Raw genomic sequence first — 13451 nt, 5'->3', positions numbered from 1 at the left:
TCGGTCTAAACACTTGAAATTTTCGATACAGGTTCCTTGGACATGAATCTAACTTAATAACTTAATTTAAGCACAAAACAATAAATGTTAAGGGGGTCATAATAGGAGTCAAAGTTTTAAAAAATTGACAGCTTTCTTTTTTTTCGACATACATCTCCAAATACCCGGGAAACGCCGGGCACCCATGCTAGCATATCTATAAAAGTGAAAATGTCTGTCTGTATGTCTGTCTATCTGGCTGGCTGTCTGTGTATATTTCCCTACATAATAACTCTGTCAATTTTCAGTCTACAGACTCGAAATTTGATATACAGGATACTGAGATTTGGGAGAATCTTCGAATTCAGTTTTTGCCCAGAAATTTGGCTGTTAAGGGGTCAAAGTTTTACAATTTGACCTTTGAGATCTCTGCCAAACTCCTCCGCCAATTTTGGGTCTAAACATTTGAAATTTTAAATATAGGTTCTTTGGACATGGATCTAATTTAATAACTTGATTTGAGTCCAAAACAATAAATCTTAAGGGGTAATAATAGGGGTCAAAGTTAAAAACAAAATTGGCCTCTGCGGTCTCTATCAAATTACTCAGACAATTTTTGATCTAAACATTTGAAATTTTACATAAACGCTATTCAGAGATAGGGCAAGCTTTTTAATCGATTTGGGTCGAAAATTTGAGCTATAAATATAAAAATCTATGTATGTATGTTGGCATGTCTACCTAAAACTTTCGACAGAGGCGACGGATTTTCACGAGATCAGTATCGTTTTGAAGCTCGACCCTTCAGACGACAAATACCAAACAATTGGCTAAAAACATTAATTTATTCACCCTTAACTGGGCACTTTTATCCAGGGAGGGGTTGTTTTTTTCGCCGATATTTTCGAAAGTCATCCCCTCTTTTCCGATTGTCTTGCCTAGATTTAAACCTACGTCACTTCCTGTTTGGCGGCGGTCGTAACAGCAAAGACGTCACGTTCTTTTCCTCCTTTGCGGTACGGGTTCGAACCTGCCTTCCTACCACACCATGTTTTTTTTTGTGCTCAACATACACCTCCAAACACCCGGGCAACGCCGGGCTGAAATGCTAGTATATATATATATATATATATATATATATATATATATATATATATATATATATATATATATATCGTGTTGAAAAGGCTTATTGGTCTTTTCAGCACTTACAAAACGTGTATGGTCGCAGCATAGTATCAAGTTACATCAAATTACATACAAAAATCATTGTGTATAAAGTATGAGTGTTGACGGTTCTCCTTTATGCAAGCGAAAATTGAAGATTTCCATCGACAGTGCTTGAGACGGATATTTCATATTAAGTGGCAGTCCTATGTTCCAGATACAGAAGTATTAGCGAAAGTGGGTATACCAAGTATTTAGTTGATGTTAATGAAGAGTTGTCTTGGATGGGCTGCTCACATTGTGCACATGGATGATGGTCGCCTGCCTCTCTCTCTCTCTCTCGCCCTCTCTCTCTCTCCATCTCTCTCTCTCTCTCTCTAATTTCTCCTAACGAATATTTTTCAATAACAAGAGATGGTGAAGCAACCAAGTTCAACATCTTTTTAAAGAAAAAATGGCAATCGACTTCGGTCGTTTTTCATTATGATTAAAAGCAGTTTATTTGTTCCATTGTTTTTGATACTGTTCTCAATGATAAGACACCGTAAGTAACTATAATGAAGTAAACTGGCTTTAATCTTTCCTATAGTCTATGTTTGTATCCATTGTACCGATTGCTTCTCCACTAGATACTGGCATAAAATGATTACAGAACTAAAAGGGGCGCCCAGTCAAATGCAAAACTCAAATTCATATATGATATGTGCTTAAAAATAACAAGACTGCGGTTACACGAAACTCAGTTCGATTGAAAAAGAAAACAGCTGTAAGATTATATACATGTGTGGATGTGAAAATAATCTTAAAACTAGTATTCTCTATATAAGGTTAAAATAAGCAAAATATTATAGTAATTGAAAATGCTATTAATATGCCAACTACCATTAAATATCCACATTGCTCTGAAATGGAGATACTTTGAAAACGAGGTTATATCTTAGAAATATCAGTAAAATGATAACATGTAGGACGCGATTAATCGAAGATGAAACAGTAAGAAATAAAACAAAGAATTATTACATAGCGTCATTGAATAACCTCGCTAGTTCAACCAGTGCTTTTATTTTTGCATTGCTAGAATCTTTTGAAATTTAAAATCCTATTGATTTACGACATACAAGCAAGCTAAAAAATTTCTTAATTAAAATTTTGTTTATAATTTGAATAATTTGTGATTAATCGATAATAATCAAAAGATTTCATTTCAGAAAAATTGAATAACAAAAATCATCGACGTGTCACACACATTCTCTTCCTCTAAGATTCCTGTTATTAAATTCTCCAGAAAAAGACTGACAGAAATCTTAATTTAGAGAATGAAGAAATAAAAAAAAAATTCTGGCAAGACAAAATGGCAGCGCCTACTTACTGCAATTCATGTGTTTCCGTTTTCGTCTGTTCGTATCCGTTTCTTCAATTCGTGTTCCATCCTTTCTCACGCAAAAACAGCTGAAAAATATCAAAAAGGCACAAATAAAATAAAGGTTTCTTAATCCAAGTTTTTGGGGCAGTTTTACGGCATATCAATCCTTTTCGGTTTATCTCATTCCGAATCCACTCATATTTGTTGAAGTTTTCTTTTGTGATTCAAGTTTGTAATATAACTTCATTAATTTGTATTGGTTTCTTTAACAAGTTATTCATGATGTTGGTTGCTCGTTGGTGTCAATTACCGCTTGGTTATTTCGTGCCGGAATCGTACATTTTTATACGATTTATTTTAATATTAATTTCTTCTGTATGCTGATATATAATAAATAAATACTATGTAAACAAGTATATTTGAATGTGATTTGTCTTATCTAAATAATAAAATTAAGTCGATTTATCACCTACACTTTGTCTACTATGAGCTGCAAAATAACAGGTTCATATGTTAATCTGTTCATCTAACCAATTACAACACTTCCTAATGCTGTTTTCCAGAAAATATACGTACAGTTCTGTCATCTTACAAACATTATTACATTAATTCCGATCAAGCTGTTTCTCATAAATACATATTCCACAAGGAGAGTAGCAAACATTTTCACTTTCCTACAATTATCTACATCGACGTCACTCAGATACACCGAGGAATCTCCCATAACAGAGCGAAATACGATAAAAGCATCATCATTATCTCCATTGGGCCGTGAAATATTTGAGATCAACTAAAATGTTAACGATTTAAGTTGATCTCAAATATTATTAATCCACTGATATAAAATTATTATGATTTTTTCTAATGCATGTTAACCCCGCAAAACTTTATCATCCTTTCTGAAATGAAACTATGATTTAGAATAAATAAAATTTGGTTTATGCATGACTTATCCATCAACCTCAGTCATTAATGTTGAAAAATCTTTGTTTTGTCATCGTTAGATGATCCGTTTTCCAAATATGCATTTTTGTATTAATCAATATTAATCAATATTAAGCACTACCGATCACAAGAAGTTTTGGGTGCCCTAAGCAAACGAAGACGTGCTGTGAAAGATGAACAATAATCTCAATAGGGTTGGGCAACTCTCAAACAACTTGCTAGAATGACTATGAGGACACTTTGAAGATCGTCTTATTAGTAGGGACTGTAATGCAGAATGATTTTTTACACTTGCCCGACCTTAACCTCAGATTTATATCCATAGGGTTATTCCAAATACAATCTCAATCAAAATAGATCCTAGATTATTCATGACTTGAAGAGACGCACCGCAGTCAAATCAGGGGATGCGTCAAAGTTGTTAGGAATTCTGCACATACTATCCAGCTATGCTTGAACATATGTGCACATCTGGAGCATATTATTGAATGATATTTAAAAAAATTGTTGGGACTTTTTAACAGACACTTGGAGAACAAGCCAGACATAGAATTAAGTTTACTTTAAATAAATATAGTTGAATTTCAAAAATGATTGTGATGGCACGGCTAGTATTTTATTTAAGTAACCCAATAAATGAAGCTATGGATATACGGACGAACTTTTTCCTTGATTTTATATAGATTATCATTATAAATTCTGCAATGAAATTCCATACATGGTAAACGTAGAATTTCTGGTGGAAGTCGTCGTTGGCTTGATTAACCAGGATTGATTTGATCAGCTGTTTGTTAATCTAATTATTGGAATTAAAGTGCAGCCGTAGAAAGGTGTTATTGCTCTATCAGAGAGAAATAATTAGCATTTTCTTCAATCGTTGCTTAATTAGAATATGTCCGCAGCTCTAAGTAAGATGTTATGTCCTACCCACCTCTTTCTTTCTCTCATATATATATATATTTATATATATATATATATATATATCTGTGGAAATATACTTTATTTCCGTATAATATATACCAATCCTTATTTAAGAAGCTCAATAACAGAGAAGAAACTAATAACAGAGTAATATAATCAATGAATGTGAAAAGTCTATATTACAAAATTCATGATGTTGACCATCTTACAATTTATTCCTTTAATTCAGTGGACATTTTCAATTCAATATGGCTTCAATATGGCGTAATGTAAACATATTATAAGGTATTTACAGATTCTCTTCCAATTTATATATATAAATATATATATATAAATATATATATATATATATATATATATAGTCTTTGAAGTTTTTAACCTTTAAAACTATACAAAAAATAAAAAAATATTTTTTATCATTCATTAGAAAACCATCTAGTCAGTAAGTCATTTAATCACCTGCAATCACTGCATCAACTCGCTCTCGAATCTACTATAGTACTAATAATTTATTTTTTAAGGAATCATCAGTTGTTTACCATGAAACACTGTTTCGGGGATTATATATATATATATATATATATATATATATATATATATATATATATATATATATATATATATATATATATGTATACATATATATATGTATGTATGTATGTATTTAAACAGGCATTGTTACAGAGAACAGAAAGAAAATACATCACTTCCTCCCTCGAATTTCAGAGAAATGTAATTTTTCAACACAGAAGTACTACACTACGAAAACTATGTTAAGAAGCTAAAAACCCTTGAAGCTATTTATATAAAAACGCAAAAACCTACCCTAAAATAGGTCGCATTCCAAAATAGTACCAACACACTTAAATACCTCCGATGTCTCCCTCGTTCACACTCAACCCGTTCCTGCCACTGATTCTAGAACTGGCACGCTCTCCTGTTCCTCATATGAACCCCCACCTCTGCCAGCAGACCCACTGACCCTCCTTCCACCCGAACTTTAGCTCGCAACCCAATTATTATTTAAATAAATCTACCGATAATCTCCACCGAGCCGTTCACACAAAGTCCTGAAGATGTGTAAATGAGTACACAAAAACTTAAAAGTACAAAAAAGTTTTTTAAAAAATCGCGGATACTTTGAGAAGAAAAAATGCTTGGACCATACATCCGTACCTTCGACCTACATACAAAAAGATAATATGAAAATTTAAAAAAATAAAATAAGGTATTACAAAACATAAGCTTTCTGTTGTCTTTAACAATGTCTGTTTAAATGAAATGCTGCCTTTATATATATATATATATATATATATATATATATATATATATATATATATATATATATATATATATATATATATATATATTGGTATATTTATGCAGTATTTTTTCATTCAAACAAATATTATTAAATGCAATGGAGACACTTTGCTTTATGATTCTTTTTTTTTTTTCTATTTCCCGTGTAATCTTTTTGTATTAATATCAAAAATCTTAATAAAAGTTCCATAAGTTTTGCTGTCACGAGCGCTTTCGATTCGTCCTCGAATCATCATCAGGTGTTGAAGTAAAAGTGCGAAGGAGCGAAAATTAGAATTAAAAGTGAAAACTAAAATATTCGATATTCATCGGACGGTTTTCAGTACAAAACATATCTAAGAACACTACCACACATACAGGGTGACCAAAGAAAACGAAAGCTAAATGGAGGCCATCTAGAACATATGCTGTAGAACAGAGAAAAAAAAGGCCAAAGAGCCTAGTTTTTTTTATGTGATGTTTTGAATATAATAAACAAGTTATGAGCAAAGTTTCATTTCATTCGGACAAAACACTAAGAAACGGGGCCTAATTAGAGTTGGGGCCCGTTTTGGGGGGGGGTCACCCTGTATACATTACCTTGTAAAATTTGCAAAACATAGGCTCAGCCGTTTCGGAATCAATAAGGAAGGAACTCACACACAGACACACAAAGACACAAAGTGACTTTTATATAATGCTAGAGATTAATATATATATATATATATATATATATATATATATATATATATATATATATATATATATATATATATATACTAGCAGACGTACCCGTACAAAAACAGCCTACAGAAAATGGACTGTGGTTGATGAAAGTATGATAGGTTATGAAAAGGAGGGGGTTGTAAAGAGGTAGGATTTAATACGAAAAAAATTTACCCTAAGCAAAATATGATGAAAATAAAGATAATTTTCGCGAAAATATATTTTTTTATATCAACTTTGTTTCCATTCGTAGCCAAGAGTGACCAACAAAATGATGTTTTCTTACAAAGAGAAAATGTTATATATATATATATAATAATATAAATATACAAGAAATATTAGTTGCCATTGTCAATAAAAATTACTTTTAAGGTGGAAAAGTTCATTGGATTGTATTTTTAAGTAGTTTGTAAAAAAAAAAAATTTTAATTCACGAACTGGTTTTAAAAAATCCAAATGGCAGCTACTTTGAAATGGACAGCCTCGTTTTCAATTTGAAGGAGGGGCACCTGAGCATTTTGTGTTAACAATTTAAGAGAGTTCCGTCAACATAAGGAATATTTATTAAAATATTTTAATGTTTTCCTTTATTTTGTGCTTGAAGAATATTCGATTATGGCATTTGTAGTTTATATAAAAATTCATTTAAGTAGTTATCGCCTCAAATTTCATTTTAATTTCGGTTCGCTGAAATTATTTCAAGTAAAAAGCATTAAAAACTATTTAAAAAAAAAAACATGAACTGAACTTTTATTGACTATAGTAACAATTATTTCTTGTATATTTATTTTTTCGGATAGTCGTTTGTTGGCTTTTCTGCTAAACATTCTTACTAAATAATATCGACGAAATATCGAAAAACAAAGAAAGAAAAACAGTTTTCAAAAATAATGAAGCTTTACTTACTTTAGTAAAATAATCCGAAACAGCAAAACGGGACATTAAAAAAGTAAACACGTAATTACTTTAGTTTTTTAAAGCAAAGAATCGATATAAATATGAATAAGAAGAAAATGGCGCCCTTTTCAAGCAGATCAGCTTCGTTTCAGTTTTAAAGTATTGAACGGTGTAGTATTACGTCGTCGGATTCAGGGTTGTACTATTGTAATGTAAAGAACACGCAGAAAGGGTTGTAATCAACTGAATTCCTTCTAATACACTCACAAAAGAAGCTTAAACAGATATATGAATAAAAATAAAAAGGTTATGTAAATGTTTTTAAAAAGATACGTAATCACGTGAGCAGGATTTTTTCCTTCTTTTGACACGATAACAAGTAACGTTCTTATTTTTTATTATTTATCTATTTATCTATTTTCGAAAGATTGCAACGTGCAAGTGGAGAAGGAAAAAACAGAGTTATGCAAAATTTGTGTCGAGAATTGTCTAAAGTTCCGACTTTTTTTTTGCTTTCACTTTAATAAGAACGTGAATTTAAGAGGTGAATTTATTCGACACAATATGATGCAACAAAAAAAAATAAATAAAAGCTAACGTGAATTAAGATTAAAGTTAAGGTGTTATTGTGGACCTTCACCCCTTTTAAAAAACCTTGTTAAACTTTGTGACATATTTACATTCCATGGAGGTCAGGCGCGAACGAACACGCAATAATTTTATTATACCATATTGCTTCAAACTGAAACATTATCAAAGTATACTTACGTAAATAGATATGAAAAGTCTTTGTTAAAGTTTTTGCCATATTTCCATGGAGTACAGACGCGAAAGCAGACCCCACAATTTTATTATACCATCCCTATTTAAGTTGAAACATACTTATCAAAGTATTCTTATGTACATCTATATTAAAAACCCTTGCAAACGTTTTTTTTCATTTGTTATTTCCATACTTTGAGGGCCCGACGCGACCGCAGACCCCACAATTTCTATGAACCACCGTTCTGCCAGATCAAACATACCCATTCCTGATCCTCGATACATCTTCTATCATTATATGTAATCAGTTTTTTTTTTAAATAGTCAACCATATAGGAGCCTATTCGTTATCGGACACACACACACAGACGTTCAGCTTTATATATATATATATATATATATATATATATATATATATATATATATATATATATGGAAAGTAAGATAGATGTATATGATGATAAAATACACGATATATCATTAAATGAAATGGCGTGGAGACAGGATATATGAAAAATACAAACGAAAAAAATAAGCGCGGGAGGAAATCATCAAACGAGAGTTGTACTGGTTCCATTCAGAACTGAATTAAACCAGTACATCTCTCTATATATAAAAGAAAGGGAGGGAAAAAGAGAGAGAGGGAGAGAGAGAGAGAAGTAAAAAAAACAGTCATGTGTTCATCAACATTTCGTCTTTATTGCGGGACTTCCTCTGGATGAATGAAATTAAGAAACAATATACCATTACAAATGTTTGAATATATATATATATATATATATATATATATATATATATATATATATATATATATATATAATTATTATTTATTGTTATTGCAATACCAACAAATAAATGTATTCATTTCAGTGTGAAACAAATAGCCTTCTTCAGGTGAGTTTTTTCGCCCTCGAGAATATTTCTGTCAAAAGCATGAATCTGTATGTAATTTCGAACGGCAGCCGCACTAATAAGAAGCATAATCTACACTAATAAGAAGTATAATCTACACTAATAAGAAGTATAATTTACACTAAATGCAGTCATTTGGAGGTTGGAGGTTTGATCCTCGGTACGGGTGATACTACGAATATGATTAAGAATTATTTAAGACTTATATGTCGTTATGGCTAACACAACGAGCGCAAGCTATCCACAAGTAATAAATTCTGTTTGAAATTCGATAAAGAATCCTGAGTTTAAGATAAAGATTCCCGGGTTCAACAAGAAGAACCTAAAGCAGATGGAAATTTACATCAGCCAAAATGTGAGAATAACATCCAAGATTAGAACAGTTTTTCATATAATCCAAACTATTCATCCTCATCTACAAAATTTCGATATATAATTGATTGTTTTGATGTTACCTGTTAAACATTTTCTTAAAAGAAATAGAAATAATATAAAAAATCTGGAAAAAATATTCGTTTATCAAAATTCAATGATTGTAGCATATCTAAGAGCAAATAACCTCGTATGAACAATCAGAATAGAAATTTCCTCGAGCCTAAGTTGAAGAACTTGGGTATTTTCCAATAAATGTTCAAACAGAAATATTGGAAAAAAGGAAATATGTATGTGATACATATCAGCCAATATACTTTTTCCTACGGACAAAACAACACATGGAGGTGTGTGTGTGTGTGTGTGTGTGTGTGTGTGTGTGTGTGTGTGTGTGTGTGTGTGTGTGTGTGTGTGTGTGTTGTACTAGATGCCACTGAACATGAAAATCTACTTAATAATATCAGAAATTTATAAAAAAAGAAAAATAGCTGAACATCAATAATTATGAACGAATTACATAAAACGAAAACTGAACAATCAAATAAACAGCTTCGTCAAATGTGATTATCTCGGAACTATACTACCTGGAACTCTAGTTCCTGGCAGGTCCAGCTACGACAGCTAGGTTTGGCACTAAGCCTTATTATTAAAAGAGCTCTGCTCCGAATCCCGGAGGATTTCCATATTATTTAGATTTTTGGGACTACTGTTCTCATCTTGAGTGTTTTTTACAAAACGTTTCAGTCGATGTAATTGTAACGGCCATAGAAATAAAACGGGATATTTTTTATGATACAAGATACGAGAAGACGTTTTTGTATCCAAACTAAAAATTCCAAGCTTTCTTTCTTTCTTCCTCTCTCTCTCTCTCTCTCCCTCCCTCCCTCCCTCCCTTAAGGAATATGCGAATAGATGCATGTGTATGACGCTGTTCCACAAAATCATATTTCTTTTGTAGACAATAAAATAAGCAATTAAAAGGCCAACTTCGTTTACTTCCTTGAAGTAGTAGCCAAAAATATAACATAATCTCTGACCTTCTTCAGGTGTATCTTGTTGAACTCGATAAAAAATTATCGAGTTCAACAAGATACACCTGAAGAAGGTCAGAGATTATGTTATATTTTTGGCTACTACTTCAAGGAAGTAAACGAAGTTGGCCTTCTGTCGAACTCAGGAATTTGCACGAAATTTTGAACATAACCCATTATTAAATCCACAGAGGATGCATGTTCTCGTTCCATCAGCCATGACTAGGTAGAAATCCTCAGTAATTTTCATTTGTACTTTGAGTGTCACTCGTACTGTGGATTGAATCCAGAAGAGTGTAAATTTTACAACTAAATGTTACCAAATACGTTATCCAGTGTGCCACGGGGCAGCTTAGAGATCTATAATCAATGATTTATTGGTTTCACTTGAGGTTTCGAATTTTAAAGTGTCAGACCCACTCTACTAGCAATCCAACCAGTTTAGAACTGGTTTCTTTCTGGAATACGTTGTGCTACACACCAAATAAACAAAATGATATGGTCTAGGATACGAACAAATACAGGGTAGAACGATAAAATTGTTGCCCTAGAAAAGATGGCATGATTCCATTTCCACTTGATGAAAACCGGGTTTTTTTCTTTTGGTGCAGGCCTTCTACTTGTTGGCCACTTGTGTATAAATATCAAGAGCGATAGGAGCCTTTTATCATGTCTGAAAGTAACACAATGTTCAACGAGCAAGATCGAAGTTGTGCCACTGTACAACTCATGCTCCTTATCGATTCAAGTTATGACAACAGGACCATTGCCAGCCCCTTTAAAATGCAAATCCGGGTTGTTCAATGTTTGAGGACGCAGATCAATGCATCGGACGACCTACGGTTATGGTCTTTGGTATGGTTTCAAGTGAGAATCGGTTTGAAAGTAACCAGCAAAGTTTACCTGGATGTGTTGAAGAGTCTGGTGCAATCAGGTGGGGGCTGGCAAACTCTGGGTGTGGCAGCAGGACTCGGCGCTGGCCCACGAGTCCAAAGAGACCTAGGCTTGGCTTCAGACGTAGTGTTACGACTTTGTACACTTCTCTTACTGGCCCCCTCCTCTCCCGACCTGAACCCGCTGGACTACTTCAATTGGCCATACGAACATCACCAACATGACCTCCCACAACCTCAAAGTCAGCCTTATTGCCGCCATCTGCCGAGTATTCAGCAAGCTCCCGCCAGTGCTTGTAGAAAAGGCATGCTCCCAGTTCCAGACCTGTATCAAGACGGTGATTGAGGCTGAAGGCGGCTATATTGAAAAGATGTCAGTTCTACTACATTTTTACCTGAATTGATTTTTTTCAATAAAAGTTTTAAAATAAAGCTGTAGTGTTGTTTTCTTTAGTGCAACAATTTTAACATTCTACCCTGTAGTATGAAAGATAAGCATCAGCAAATCTCCCCTGAAGTTCAACCTTTCCCCTCCATGGTACAGATGGTGGGAACATCGTAGTGCCAGAAATATGCCATTTGGAACTCCGGTTCCTAGCAGGGCCACCCATTGGAGACAGGTTCAGCACTTAGCGATATTAGAACTGCATCTGATATAATAGAACTCTGCTTTAAAATGCGTTTTGCATATCTTTAATTAGACATCGCTCTTTGCCTAAAGTTAGGTATGTGGACATATTTATATATTTGTATGCACAGGAGTCATTCCTAAGCTAATTAACGGATCATTATGAATTTAGGAACACAGCTGATAGGCATAAGCATGGAAAGTTTGGGTTTTATTCAATCTCATATAGTTTTTTGCGGGTGGAGACCGGATTTTTGTTTAATTTTCACAATAAGTATTAAGACATCAATTACTAAATATTTCTTCAATTTCAGTTTATTTGAAATATTTTAAAAGATGTTTTAAAAAGCAGTTTACAGAAATATGGTCACAACTTTGTGATTGAAAATTAAAATATTTCAGATTTGCATTGAATTCAGTATAAAGTCATGAGGCACCAATTAATCAAGATTCCCTGAATTTCTATTTCTTCTTCTTAGAAACCTAAGCTCAAGGGTTCCGTGACAGAAAGTCCAACCCTTCCCCACCGTGGAAGTGGCAGCATGATAGTGCCAGAGCTTTTCTGCAAGGAACTTCATAGTGGACAGCTTGACAGGAAGCAGTATAGAAAAAGGAAAACGAACGGAACATCAACTGAAAAAGTTATATAAAGAAAAAACTCAACAACTGAATAAACAGTTTCACCAAATGTGATAATCTGCCGTCTAGAACTCTGGTTGGAGACATGTTTTACACCAAGGGGGATTATGCCAAAACCCAATTAACACTTGCTTATGTTATTTGACTTTGTATATTATTATGAGTTAGATATTTTTATTTATATATAAAGTTAGGTATGTGTATATGTTTATATATTTGTATATTGTAATGTTAGAACTATACCGCTTGAATGTTCGGTATTTGATAATGACACCTGAGGATACATGTCTTGCATCAAGCAGTATTAGAGCCACAGCACAATTAAATCAGAAAGTGTAAACATTGAGATTCATCTTTCTCTGTTTGTTACTACCTCTACATGTGGCAAGTAACAACATGTGGCGAGTAAAAACATGTGGCAAGTAAAAACATGTGGCAAGTAAAAACATGTGGTAAGTAAAAACGCAACAGGGACCGACCCGTCCTATAAATCAATGGAGTAGGAGTAACAATGTTGCTTTTGTGCCATTATGTATTCTGCACCAAAACTTCCCTGACTTTGTATGCCATTTTTATTATTTATTATGTAAATCTTTGTAAGTAAATAAATAACTATGGCTAAAGAGGAAAACCTCACGCTGATCAGATACTCCGAGGCACGATCTGCATGAACTATATGCAGAAGTCATCCTCACTCAACAACAACGACGACAACAGAAACCTGCATTCCCCAAGTGGCATGCAACAATTGGTTATTAATGTAAGCATTCCCTCTGGCCTGGATATTCACTACAGACTAGACACAAAATTTAAGTATTGCAACCATGAAAACGAATAAATAATTGTCACAGATGATAGCACCTCTCTTGGGAGACGACTGTCCAAAGGGCTAACCACATGACCCCGACATCTGA

The 13451-nt window shown here is 33.2% G+C and overlaps 1 protein-coding gene across 2 annotated transcripts in view; it reads right to left on the bottom strand.

Annotated features, from left to right (window-relative positions):
- LOC145258252 (U24-ctenitoxin-Pn1a-like) overlaps window positions 1-13451 on the bottom strand; it is a 551994-nt gene that overhangs the window by 129959 nt on the left and 408584 nt on the right. For both annotated transcript variants that reach the window (XM_080116228.1, XM_080116229.1), the window contains exon 4: window positions 2516-2595. In XM_080116228.1, the coding sequence (XP_079972354.1) occupies window positions 2516-2595 (80 nt within the window). The remainder of the gene's footprint in view (window positions 1-2515; window positions 2596-13451) is intronic.

The sequence above is a fragment of the Euprymna scolopes genome, chromosome 33 (genome assembly GCF_053919585.1).
Source record: "Euprymna scolopes isolate OS-2025 chromosome 33, ASM5391958v1, whole genome shotgun sequence".
Classification (NCBI taxonomy): domain Eukaryota; kingdom Metazoa; phylum Mollusca; class Cephalopoda; order Sepiida; family Sepiolidae; genus Euprymna; species Euprymna scolopes.
This window is presented reverse-complemented; position numbering and strand designations above follow the sequence as displayed.